The sequence below is a fragment of the Notolepis coatsorum genome (assembly GCF_963971535.1).
Source record: "Notolepis coatsorum genome assembly, chromosome: 5".
NCBI classification, from domain to species: domain Eukaryota; kingdom Metazoa; phylum Chordata; class Actinopteri; order Aulopiformes; family Paralepididae; genus Notolepis; species Notolepis coatsorum.
This window is the reverse complement of record NC_140169.1, coordinates 202,526,849-202,541,086: the sequence shown is the minus strand read 5'-3', so window position 1 is coordinate 202,541,086 and position 14,238 is coordinate 202,526,849. Positions and strand designations below refer to the sequence as shown.

Sequence of the window (14,238 nt, the reverse complement as noted above, 5' to 3'; positions counted from 1 at the left end):
ACAGTACACATAGATGATCGCGAACAGGGGCACATATTGTTCCATAGCATACGCCTTCAGTTGATCATGACAAATCCTCTCTTACCTTGACGATTAAAAAGCCTCCATAATTTAGTAAATAAAGCTGTAGCCAGCCAGCTAGTATTGATGCTATACAAAATGCTATCCACAAAATAGCTACATAGCTAACCAACTAAATACAATGGTATCCTGAGGTAACGTTAGATACAACGTTTGCTAGTCGAAATGACTGGACACACACAGGGACAAGTTAAACATCAATCAATTAATTTATTCCAACAGGTAGTTTGAGCTGCATGTGAGCCGCGGTCTTTCTCTCCTCTCCTTTGGAAACTAATGATGATACGTAACGTTAGCTAGAAAAAGCACAGAACCGGCCGGCAAAAGTCAAGCTGCTAGCAACAGACACTATAATACTTCCGTCGGGGGATTTCAAAATAAAAGAGCGACGTCTAAAAGCACCGTAAATAGGTTTATTTTGTACATTATCTAACGTTAACACGAACCTAAACTAACTTTAGATTAGTTTAGGTTCGTGTAACGTTAGATATTGTAAAGAATAAACGTATTTACGGTGCTTTTAGACGTCGCTTTTATTTTGAAACCCCCCGCCCGGAAGTAAAAATTATGCTTATTTGTCTGCGTGTTATCAATGGGTTGCTACATACGGGGTACAATGTTACATAGGCTGTGCGTCGATGTTGCAGAAGCATAAAGGCCTGCAACACCTTTGCTTTGTCGATGTTGTGGTGCAGTTGCTTTGAAGTTGCTGTAGCATTTAGAGGCCTTTAACGTTAGCAGAATAGACACACCGAGAGTCTGGTTAATGTTGTTTGGTACGCTAGCACAGTAGCTGAGAATACCGGTCGCAGCTGTTTGTTTACTTCTGGTAAACGTAATGACGTTAACATCCTGTTTACGTTTACCCAATCAGAAGCCTTCCCAACCCCAAACCTTACGATGACTCGAAAACTCCCGATTAGACAGTGACTTTCATGTAAACACCTTGTCGGAATTAAGATTTGACATGTAAACTCGCATGATTTTTTTTTACATCCGAATGATTTGATTCCGAAGTTATAATTCGGAATTAAAAGTCACCATGTAACCGCAGCCATTGTTCATGTCGAGAAACACCCAAATTGATACACAGACCCGCATTTGATTTTGAATTTTGTGATAAGATTTTGGTTGTTAGATATGATTAAGTCCAGAATTCCGTAACTGTCTAGACCAGGGGTCAGCAACCTTTACTATCAAAAGAGCCATGAAGATAACAGTGTATAACGTTTTATATATAGTTATCTCCAAGCATACCCCACATTTAGCATAAAACGCCTGATGATTGCATACCCAACGTAATTTGCTATGTATTATACTTTTTACTTATAGCACACAGTTTGTTGCATTTATGAAATTATAAAACAACAAAAAGAATTGTTGACATTTTATTGCTGTTTTTACCTGTTATAACAAAGGAAAACCTCAAACTTATGAAGAGGCGAAAAAAGACTGGCATGTGTAGACCTATTTTGAAATAAAACACAGAAGAGGAGAAAAAACACTGGCATCTGTAGACCTACTTTTTGAGTCCTTCCCTTATTTGTGGAAAATGTATAAAATAAAAAGTAAAATTTTTGTTGTTTGCAAATTTCTCACCACATATCAGGCATACAGGTAAGCCTGCGTCGTTAGTCGTGAAAGCTAATTAATCTGTCCATGCTGAATTAAACCCTCTATTTTCCTTGGAGACTTTCCTTTTTTTGGATGTATCCATGGTTAGCTTACTGCGGGGTCGGAAACTCAAGATTAGCCACCTGCAGACGGCAGGGTGCAGGGTGTGACGTATATTTTAGTTGCCCAATTATTTTAGTTGACGAAATATTTTTTTATTTCAGTGTCACTATCACCTTGATCTCCAAAATAAGAGGTGTAAATATATATATATTTTTTAAAGAGCCGCGGGTTGCCGACCCCTGGTCTAGACTGTACGTGGGTGGGGAGAGGACAGTGGAGAGAGTGAAACTTCTGATCGGAATATATTTTCTCATCAGGCTAACTTCTAGTGAATTAAATCATAGTGACATTACAACCATTCCCCCATTTTTCTGCGGACCCCCTGGAACCCCTTCACCCAAGGTTGAGAATCACAGGAGTAACGAATGGTAGTCTCAGAACGTTTTATACACAATAATAATACTAATGATGAAGATGATAATAAATAATAATAATATTTGTAATAATAATATATAATAATAAATCATTCTGATAATACTGTTAATAATAATGATGATAATAATAATAATAATTACAACATTTTAATTATTGCATACAATTTCTTCGATTTGTCCAGTATTTTTCACTTGAAATGTGCAGATGACATATCTCAGATATGTTGAGTTAGACTGAAGGTGCACTGTGCAAGTCTGAGGTAGGGGACTTTTCTTATCATTTCGAGACTGCAGTCGAGACTGCAATTTAGCTTACAAAACACTTTTACGCAATGCATGTACTGTATCTCTTAGAAGTATTCAATCAACCTCAAATTCTATCAACCTAAATCGAAACAAAATAACTTAAATTGTGGGCCCTGCCTTTATAAACACCAGTGAAATAACCTTTTTCAGGTTGCTCTCTAGCTTCAAACAGTGTTCCAGTTTGTTTATTCAGTTGCGAAAATACCTTAGAATTTCTTTTTCACTTCTCTGACTTCTCCCAACACTACATTGTGTACCTTTTTTAATTACCCTTTTAGTACTTTTAAAAACTCTGCACGGCTTTAATATTAATATAATATTATTATTATATATTATATTAATACTACCATTAATCCAACTGGCACCGGCATTCGTTTTGTCGTTCTCCTCTAACATGAATTATACACCAGTACCTAATCAGCATCTTGAAATAAACATAACCTACGTTGTGTAGAGATACGTTTTGTTCTCATCTTTCTGTTTTCTCCCTAATTGGTTAGGCTGGCTGGCGGGCCTCCTGACCTACGCTGCAGTCTCCTGCATCAGAAACTCCAGGTGGCCAATACTGCACACACACATGCACGCACGCACACACACACACACACACACACACACACACACACACACACACACACACACACACACACACACACACACACACACACACACACACACACACAGACACACACAGACACACACAGAGACACACACACACGCAAACAGGGCTGACTATGATTACCGTGACTGTTTACTTGTATTTTAATAGGCTTTGTTAGTTTGCTTTCTTCTTTAAGGTCCTACAACAAAGCTCCCTGTGAGTACTTTGATAAAGAGCGTTCTAAACCCTCGCCACTACGAACAGTGGCTACATGAACGCTTTAATCCTGCAGCAAAGCTCATTTGTATACTGAAATTAATTGTTAATAGGAGGGAAATGACTTAAGATGGATTAACTCAGAACTCTCAGAGCGAGTTTATTGCCAAGTACATCTACACATTTGATGGGTGGAATTTGACCAGGTGAGGACTGCTTACATGCTCCAAAGGATGTGGAAATGTGTATATTTATATATATATATAAGTGTTTTTACAGAGCCTGTCTTATTCTGTACAAAAACATTAGCACAAATTGCATCCGCTCCCTTAAGGTTCTCTCTCAATTTAATTGTAATTGAACCTGATGAAGGCGAGATGATACGGGCAGAGTGTCAAATGATGTGTGTCAGATAACAGATGCAGTTGTGAGGCAAATTGACAACTTCCCACGCACAATTATATTATGATTATATACAAGTGAGATTAATTCGTTGTACACAGGCCCCCGAATACGTCTAATAATAAACGCCTGCTAAGAATTGTCTCGCATTAGGATCCAGCACGTTTGGAGGGGGGGGGGCGGCTATTCGATGGCCTCGTCTTCCCACGCACAGCCAACGCCTCCCCCCACGCACGCTATTACATTGTGATGCTAAAACGGCGAGGTTTAATTTGTCGTGTGGGAGCTAAAATTATTTAAAACGCTTTTATATTTGCTACATTTGTCTCACATTGGAATCCGGCTTTCCATACTAAGTGAAACAGTGCGCGTGAATATTAAAGGCAACCAACTTGTGTTCGGCTTTTCTCTGATTGGCCCCGCCCCCACGCGCAGGCAAGCGCACGTCCCAAATGAAATCCAAGGAGCAAGCAAGCGGCAGCGCGGCAACCAACTTGTGTACGCGTGATACTATTGTACGCGTTGGGCTGCTGTTCCAAGTCCAACCAACTTGTGTTCAGCTGCGGTAGCAGTGGACATACAGTACACCTCCTATCTATGTTGGGATTATGTTTGGTCATGACAAAACAATAAAAATCGCTACTGTTAGTAATGCTGCCACCACCCACTTCAATGACAGCTGCTCTTTAAGATATAGTTTATGCATTCGCAAAATATGAGAGCGCGCCGCTGTCATTGAAGGGCTTCCTACAACAGAGCACCGCCGCTGCTGCTGCTGAAGCTGTATCAAGCCGGCGGCGGTGCACGGACGCCGGGGAAAAACCACCGCGTCGCCCCGCTGGCGCTTCAGGCTCAGCAGCCTCCACGGGCGAAATAACATATAACGTTACAGTTCCACACTGATGTACAGTGAGTGTCTAATATGGCTGTCGCGAAGTCATGCCTCTCCCTCTGACAATATCATAATGATGTGTTTTCTATATTATATCCACAATCATTCATCTAAAAAATTGTATGGGCTTTGATTAAACATGTAACCTACACCTACTGTAACTTACTGTACCTCTGCTTCCTACAGCACAGCAGGTAATGGCGTTAATCAATGGAACGCGAAACATAATAACGTTACGCTTTCTAGTTCAGCGCATTTCATAACTGTGTGGGCTTTTATACACGAGTGAATCTGGTAGTCTATGATACACATGACAGCGTGGATCGGCTTTCAGAGGGAGAGGCATGACTTCGCGACAGCCATATTAGACACTCACTGTACATCAGTGTGGAACTGTAACGTTATATGTTATTTCGCCCGTGGAGGCTGCTGAGCCTGAAGCGCCAGCGGGGCGACGCAGTGGTTTTTCCCCGGCGTCCATGCACCGCCGCCGGCTTGATACAGCTTCAGCAGCAGCAGCGGCGGTGCTCTGTTGTAGGAAGCCCTTCAATGACAGCGGCGCGCTCTCATATTTTGCGAATGCATAAACTATATCTTAAAGAGCAGCTGTCATTGAAGTGGGTGGTGGCAGCATTACTAACAGTAGCGATTTTTATTGTTTTGTCATGACCAAACATAATCCCAACATAGATAGGAGGTGTACTGTATGTCAAATGTCGGTCATGTGGTGGAAGTGTTTAGTACAGTCACACAACAGAACACCGCTGTAGAGTACAGTCACACAACAGAACACCGCTGGTTCGACCAGCGCTTTTGCCGCGTCTCTCTTTGCGCGAGGGCGTGTGCTAGTGGATTGATTGATTGGCCGTGTGGCCAATCAGAGAAACGCTGAACGAAAAGCTGAACACAAGTTGGTTGCCTTTAATATTCACGCAAACAGTGCGGCACATCTCGGTAACAGCCTCCTCCTTGATTAGATCTGCAGGCGGCAGGGTCGAGGCAGGGGAATGATCCAGGCTGGGTTATATAGCCGTATCTCCGATGGCCAATCCTCCCTGTCTGCCCCTGAGCCAGACCCATAAACACTGTTGTTATTCAACCACCCACGCATCACCTGTGGGAGAGACTGCAATAAAGACATCCAGAGATGGAGAGAGGGGAGGGGGAGAGAGAGAGAGAGGAAGAGAGCGAGGGGGAGAGAGAGGGGGGGAGGAGGGAGGGAGAGAGGGGAGAGGAAGAGAGCGAGAGAGGGGATGGAGAGAGAGTGAGTGAGGGAGAGAGAGAGAGAGAGAGAGACTTTATCTGAAATCACTTTAATAAGAAGAGACATCCAGACAAAGTTGCACTGAGAGCTCCCTGGCTCATAATGTCTTTCTCTCTCGCTCTCTCGCTCTCTCTCTCTCTCTCTCTCTCTCTCTCTCTCTCTCTCTCTCTCTCTCTCGCTCTCGCTCTCGCTCTCGCTCACACACAAACACTCATTCTCTGCTCTCTCCCTATTCACCAGTGCATGCATCAGTATTACAGTGCAGGGTGAGTGTTATTCACAGTAATCACGGTGAAATGGTCCAGGATGGCCGACTGGCTGGAGCTCTCTGTGTAATAGAGAGGGGGGCTTTAGAGTGGGCAGAGTGAGTATGACAGATTACCAGACACTGGAACCACTGGACATGGGGAAGAACAAGAGTCGGCTTAATCCAAACATGTACACACACACACCACACACCACACACCACACACAAACAAACAAACAAACAGACAAACAGACAAACAAACAAACAAACAAACAAACAAACAAACAAACAAACAAACACAAACAAACAAACAAACACCCAGGGGCGAATTCACAAAGAACGGATTGCGCGGTGCTAATAGCACCCATAATCTGCTCCGTCTTTGCGAGCTATTCACTATACTAGCACAAACACGCCCATAGGTGTGCAATTTGCCCCTGATTTACTCCAGCGCAGTTGGCTCGTGGAGCACTGTTGGCAGATATCAGGAAGGGGGGGAATAAACCTGAAATGAGGGAGAGGGAAGCTCTTAGACGTAACAGTATTTTTCACCATTTGTATTTTGTTTATTTCGTAATGTATAGAGCTTGCTTAATTTGTATTTTCATGACACATTGCATCCTTTGTTTTTGTCACTATCTTTCGTCATTGCATTTGTTTGTCATGTCATTCCCAAATAAATTAGTTTGAGCAGACCTGTCCATGGTGCTGAATCTTTAGACCGAAGTTAGGCACTGTGCCAGTGAGAACGTTGTATTTAATGTTAAGAGTTAGTTAACAGAATAGAACCCGCATTATCATATACTCCAGAATAAACGTTTCATTGACGGTGTTTCCAGCATCTACTCCTCATGGACCTGACAATACAAAATTATTATAAATTAAAAGTTTATTCTCTTTATTGTGATTATTACCTAACCCAGCACCCAAAGGAGTGATGTGCTTTGGGGGGAATATATAGCATTGCCCCACCGCTACGATTCAGGCATCTAAGCCGGCTTTTTAAGATGCCAAATGTGCGCCCGACCGCGCGTTCTGATGTGAGCCCAATTGTACGCAACCTCTCCAACGTTGGCAGGATTACGCACGAGAGTCATCAGCCATGGCACGGAGTTGGTAGCCGCCATCACCTATACAAAAGCACATAATTTTTTCCCCCATACATTGGCAATGAATATTACAGCACAAACGTTTGTGTCATCCATGTCTTGCATCATTCCGTATATACTTCTCTTTATTACTCGCTAGGGAGTAATAAAACAAGCAGCAAGAGCAATGCATAACACAAATAAAAATTGCAGCATGATGCAAAATCTAAATCTTGTTACAAAATCAATCAATTAATAGCGCTGATAACATTGGGGAAGCCGACAATGCTAAATAACTATATTTAAATAATAAATAAGATTGCATGGGATCTCGGGGTGGCTGGCTCAGTAGCATCCTTGATTTCATCGAGTAGATCAGGGGTGGCCAACCAGTCAGAGACTAAGAGCCACAAAAATTACTGTGGTACCACAAAGAGCCACACCAACCAGCGTTTCTCAACCTTTTTTTCAGTCACGGCACCCTTCATGTGTTTATAGGTCCCACCCTCTGCTAATCTCTTTTTTATTTGGGCCTCACAGGGTTAACCTGGACGGCAAATGACATCAGGCCATAAATCCATCTCTACAGAATGTATGAATTAATGTTGCGTTTTCCTTTCAAATGTAGCCAAGAGTAAAGAGCCTGTCAAAACAGCAAAGTGTATATTTTCAGCATTACGTTTGTTTACCAATGATTGTAACTGTTATTAGTGAAATATATTGTAGCTGAGGGGTACAATTCCCTGACTGTATTGTTAGATATGATATTTAGAGAAGCCGCTGGCGGTATCCCATCTGGCCGACGGTGTCTTGGGAGAATCCAAAGTCTTAGACACAGTGCCCACAGAACCTCGGGCAGCAGACGAATACAGCTGGACCCTCTGTGGAACGGTATCTGCCGGTCCACAACGGAGAGACGTGGTGCGACCTCACGTGTAGAGCGCCGCCTCACCTGGAGTCCTCTCCGGGGGGTAATTCCAACACTCGACAGTGTTGGCCTTTATCCATGGAATAATCAAAGCACACAAAGCATAATCCAAGAGCCGTGGAAGGCTCGCCGTCGTCGGGTAGAGTAATCCAATATACAGGTCCAGTCGCTCTTGACCCGGAGCTCCTCGGATGCAATCACCACTAGGGGTCTGACCAGCCTGGATAAGCGTCCAGATAACGTCAGGAACGATGGGGGTACTGATAACTGTAGAACTCGAACCGAACGATGCACCATACATAAATAGACTATTATTAGCTTAATAGAATACGTCCAACTCGACGGTATGGTGCCAAACTATGACCATTCAACTATTAATCTACACGATATCTCAATGCCTATTCTGGGCCAAGTAGGCCCTACTACACCGCACGTGCTTCGTGGGGAGGCTTTTGCGTCTGTCACTCTGTTGGAGGGTAAAGAACTGGACTAAAAGAAAGTTCTACTTTACGAGCGCCATATATATATGCGCTATGAACAAATAGTACCACACGTATTTCGCCCGACATATTACTGCGCGGAACCGGGGGTTTGCCTCGACATGTTAGGCGGCACGATTGAACTTGGACCTAGGGGTATGGCAACCTGGCGCCAGGTTCTCGTCCAATGGTAGAATGAAACTATTATGGGCTGTTTAGTAGAAACGGGGATATTCAATGCATATTGTACAAGGAATATACAGGGGATATCAAACGATATACAAATCCAATTAAATATATATATATAAATAAATATACATATTCGGTTTAATCTGATCCAGCCGCCCCCTAATTAGTCCCACCTAATTAGCTAAGCAGAGACAGATTAACCGCACTGTCTTCCACTCAAGGTCCGCTGTAAGGTCAGTCAACTCACAAAGTCATAGGGTCATGGTCATCATCGATAGTATCTGGGAGTCGGGGCAGTTCTATGAGCCTCGCCACGGGCCGTGTGTAGGTGCGCCCTTGGACGAGTACTTCAGCTGCTCGGACCTTGCCATCGGCACCGGTGATCACTTTGCTTACGCGGCCAGCCGGCCACATAGCTCTGGGGAGTGACTGGTCAACTATCATGACGACTGTTCCTTCTGTCAAATTGTCTCTCTCTTTTACCCACTTCTGGCGGGTCTGTAGAGACGGTAGGTAGTGAAGTAGGAAGCTGCTCCAAAACTTGTCAGCTAGTACTTGGCTGTACCTCCACAGTCTTCGGCCGTTCGCTTCTTCGGGCCTGTACATTGTCTGGGGTAGCGCGGGGTCCAGCCGCCCCATTAGGAGTGTGTTGGGGGTGACTGGGTCGACATCTGCTACATCACTGGAGACGTAACCGAGGGGCTTTGAGTTCAATACTCCCTCGATCTCCGTGAGGACTGTCATTAGGACTTCCTCTGCCACAGTCTGGGCTCCGAGTACGGCATACAGGGCTGTCTTTATAGAACGTACTTCTCGTTCCCAGGTTCCACCGAAGTGGGGTGCGTTCGGGGGATTAAACTGGAAGTCAACCTGGGCTGGAGCGAGGTGGGTCTTAAGTTCTGGGCCCATAGCTTGGAAGCTCTCTCTCAGCTCTCTTTCTCCGCCTTTGAAGTTGGTCCCGTGATCAGACAACAATGTAGACGGTTGTCCTTTCCGTGATATGAATCTCCGGAAGGCCATAAGGAATGAGTCTGTGCTCATGGTCGGAAGGAGCTCGATATGTATCGCTCTGGTGGTCATGCATTTGAATACAATACCCCACCGCTTCTCGGTGCCTCTTCCTCTCTTTATATACAACGGGCCAAAACAGTCCATGCCTGTGGAGTGGAATGGCTTGTCGCCGATTCGGAGGCGACAGGGGGGTAGGTCAGCCATCCGTGGTATGCTGGGCTGCGCGCGCCACTTACGGCAGTCTAGACAGGTTCGCTGGAAGCGCCGTACTGCTTCTCTCCCTTGTAATATCCAATAACGACGTCTGATCTCCGTGAAGACTCTCTCTGCTCCGGCGTGGTGCACATCCTCGTCGTATTTCTTTATGATCAGCTCTGTGACCTTGTGTCGGCTGTTCAAGACGATCGGGTGCTTAATGTCATCTGGTAGATCGGGGGCTCTCCGCAGGCGACCACCCACTCTGATGAGATTATGTGCGTCACTCTCTGGTGCCAGGTGAATCAGTCTGCTGTCTGATGGGACGGGGTTTTCTCCCTGTAGACAGTCTAGCTCATCGGGGAACGAGTCTCTCTGGGCTCGTTGTAGTAGAAGAAGTTCTGCTTCTTCGTAGTCAGCTGCTGACATGTCAGTGGTGGACTGAATCTCTGGGTGGTGCCGCAGGAATGTTCTTTGTTGCGCACTCTCTAGGGTAATGCAGTCATCTATGTTCGGGTCTGTGGAGGCGACAGTGCTCAGTCCACAGAACATAGGCTTCTTGTTCTCAGCCTCCTCGCTACTTGCTTCCCTCGGGGTGGGCGTAGGCCAATCTCCTTCCGGGAGCTGGAGGAATGCTGGTCCGTCACTGTAGATGTTGCGACGGGTTAGGTCATCCAGGGACATTCCCCGGGTGATGACGTCAGCTGGGTTGTGTTTGGTATCCACATACCTCCAGCTTGCTTCTTCTGTTAGTTCCTGAATCTCGGTGACTCTGACTCCCACGAAGACTTTGTATCTGCATGAATCAGACTTAATCCATGTGAGTACTGTCGTGGAATCTGACCACAAGATTGTTCTATGCACCGGAATGGTGAGTTCACGTTGGATTAACGTGGCTAGATGCGCTCCTGCGAGGGCTGCGCAGAGCTCTAGACGTGGGATAGATTGTTGCTTACGTGGGGCTATCCTTGAGCGGGCCAGTATGAAAGCAGTGTGTATCTCTCCTCCCATCTCTTGGGCACGCAAATAAGCAACCGATCCGTAGGCTACTTCGGAGGCATCGCTGAAGACGTGTAGCTCAATCTCGCATGTCTCTGGCCTCACTGTGGATGGGAAGTAGCTGCGGCGTATATTGACACCTGGGAGTGAGCGGAGTTCCGTCTCCCACTCTCTCCATGTTGAGGCAAGGTGTGCGGGTATTGGGTCGTCCCAGCCCTGGTCCTTGTCCCATAGTGCTCGTACAATCATCTTTGCCCTGGTGGTGTAGGGTAGAATACATCCCAGCGGGTCATATTGTCTGGCGAGTGTTCTGTACACACTCCGTCTGGTGGTCGGTATCGCCGCCGACCTTCCTTGCTCTGGAGCCAAGGGTTTGTGTCTATAGTGGAGCGAGTCTGTTTTGAAGCGCCAGACTAATCCTAGTGTCATTTCTTGGGCTTCTCCTGGGATTGTCGCCATCCAGGTCTCGCTGCTGGCAGCCTTGTCTGCGGAGGAGAGGCTGCGCAATACGTGCGGGTCACTGCTGGCCCACTGCCTGAGATCAAAGCCTCCTTTGATTAGGGAGGCGCGTAACTTGATTAGGAGAGCCTCGGCTTCTTCTTGAGTCGAGACGCTTTGTAGACAGTTGTCTACGTAGAAACTGTTCTTCACACTGTGTTGGACCTCTTCATCTGCTGCTGGGTCCTCTGTGACGTGTTTCTGTAGTGCAAATGTAGCACAGCACGGGCTGCATGTGGTTCCGAAGGGGAGTACTTCCCACTGGTAGATGGATGGGTTCTCATCTCCGATCTTCTCTCTCCATAGGAACCGTAGCAGAGGCTTGTCCTCCTCTACTAGTCTCACTTGCAAGAACATCCCTTTGATATCCCCGCTTATAGCCACCTTGTCCTGGCGGAAGCGCAGTAGCACGCCTAGTAGGGAGGGGCCGAGTGTGGGGCCGGGCAAGAGCTCTTTATTCAGATTTTGGGATCCGATCTGGTAGCTGCAGTTAAACACAATGCGATCCTTGCCATTGTGATGGACCTTGTGATGCGGCACGTACCATGATTCGGTCGTCTGATCGGCCTCTTTAATGTCAATCTTTGTTACGTGTCCCGCTGTGATTAGCTTCTCAATCTCAGCTCGGTACACACTCTGTTGAGCGGGGTCTTTGGCTAGGCGCCGCTCTGTGTTCAGTAGATAGCGCTCCGTGGCGTCTTTCTTTGCGTGAAAGGGGGGCATTCCCTCTCGCCTCAGGAGTGGAGTTGCGTATCTCATCACTCCGCCGACTGTGACTCTCTTTGTCCCCTGCTCGAGTAGGTGGATGGCGTAAATGTCTTCTTTAAAGCGAATGTCTCTCTTTTCGTTCTTAAAGGGCATTGTCTCTAGGGTCCATAGCCTCTCGACATGCTGCAGGAGAGTGGTGTCTTCTTCTGTCGTTCTGGAGTGGAAGCAGCTAGTGGCTGCGGTTCGGTTGAGAGATTTAGCGAGGGGGCCTTGTAATGTCCATCCTAGGCGGGTCTCGACTGCTGCAGGACAGCCTCGGGGACCTGTATGGACCCGGTCAATCGGGACTATGAGTTCTGCATGGTCGGAGCCTATCAACAGGGTCGGGGTAGCGCCGTCTATGAGCGGGATAGGTAATTGGCGCAGGTGCACATATTTATCCATCAACTTGGTGACAGGGTAGGTGTACTGCGAGAGTCCTATTTCTTGGCTGGTGAAAGCATTTGTGATCTCGTACCGTCGCTCTGGCTGCCCGTTGGCTGCGATAGTGAAGGAGACATTCTCGCCCTTTATCGTCTTTAAATCTCTTCTTATTGTCCGAATCGTCATTTCGTTCTTGCTCCCCCGCAGTCCCAGTTGAGTCGCAGCGGAGGCGAGCAGAAGGGTCTTCTCTGACCCGTCATCAAGGACGGCGTAAGTGTCCATGACTTTATCCTGGTAGCTCAATGTCACACGGACTACCTTTAAGAGCACTTGAGCTCCGTTGCTGCTGGCGGGGTCAATGTACATGACACTTGCCTTGGTGCCGCTCCGTGGTGCAGGTATAGGCCGTCTTCCGTTACTATCGTGTAGTATATCTAGATGGGCTCCATCGCACCGGCTGCACCTTTTCTTTAGGCGGCATTCGGCTGCCATGTGGGGCCGCGCACATCGATAACAGCGCCGGTTGGACTTTATCCATTGGCTCACTTCTTCTGCATTCATCTTTGTGAATGAGTCACATTGTGACAGCCAGTGTTCTTTCTCACAGTAGGGACACGCTATCTTCCACTTCTCCTTTCTCGAGGGGGTGCTGTGACTCTTACTGCTCGGTACTGACTCTGATTGGTGCATGACAGTCACCGATCTTCTTCCATCACTTATTCTCCTGGGTCCCTCTCTGGAGCTTGGCGTGCTCCGCCCGAAGGTGTCCAGTCGTAAGCTGCTGACCTCTCTCGCCAGGAAGTCGGCCAGATCAAGGAGGGATGGCTCGGGGCCGTCGGGATCTCGGTAGTCCCTCTGCCGCCGAAAGCGCTCCTGTCTTGCGGGTGGCAGCTTCTCCAAAATCCTCTCAACGTTAGAGTTGGCGTACAGCTCATGCCTGCCCTTCTCCCGTTGAGCTCCCAGCATCCCCACCAGGGACTGCACTTTGATTGACAGGTCGTCTAGTGAGCGATTGTCTGTGGCTGGGGGTAGGCGGTCAATATGCCTTATCTCCTGGATTACGTAATCCCATATACGTCCATATCTTTGATCCAGCGCTGCAAGGGCCGCTGTGTATGGGGTCGAGGAGGTAGCATAGGCTAGCGCTATATTGTTCGCTCGCGGTACTTTCAGGTGCTTCAATAATATCGCATACTTGTGGCGTTCATCAGCGACATCCACCATCATTGTCTCTAAGCACATCCGGAGCTCCGTGTACTGTGCTCGACTCTCATAGGCGAAGTCTGGGAATGATGGCGTGGCGTTGTATGACGCCGTGGATGGCGGATACATCGGCGAGCGTTGGGGGAGAGACCTTCTGGGCGAGTCCCCTCTTGCGCCTCGCTGTGGGCTGGTACTGGCAGGGTACCATGGCCCGCTGGTCCAGGTACTGTTCCTCGGGGCTGGTCGTGCGTCGTGCTCACCCGTAAATAGAGTCGGGGGTCTGTAGCGCAGCGCCGCAGGGGTATAGCCTGGACTGTATGGGACCTCCTGGTCCGGTGGAGTACTGTGCTGTCGTCGGGCTTGGTTCTCCTCTTCTCCCTCTTCTTCTTCTATCAAATCT

At 47.0% G+C, this 14,238-nt stretch overlaps 1 protein-coding gene across 1 annotated transcript in view; it reads left to right on the top strand.

Annotated features, from left to right (window-relative positions):
• rab3gap1 (RAB3 GTPase activating protein subunit 1) overlaps positions 1-14,238 on the top strand; it is a 248,328-nt gene that overhangs the window by 104,598 nt on the left and 129,492 nt on the right. Inside the window, 1 exon segment of the mRNA XM_084313830.1 lies at positions 2,999-3,053. Coding sequence (XP_084169956.1) covers positions 2,999-3,053 — 55 coding nt within the window.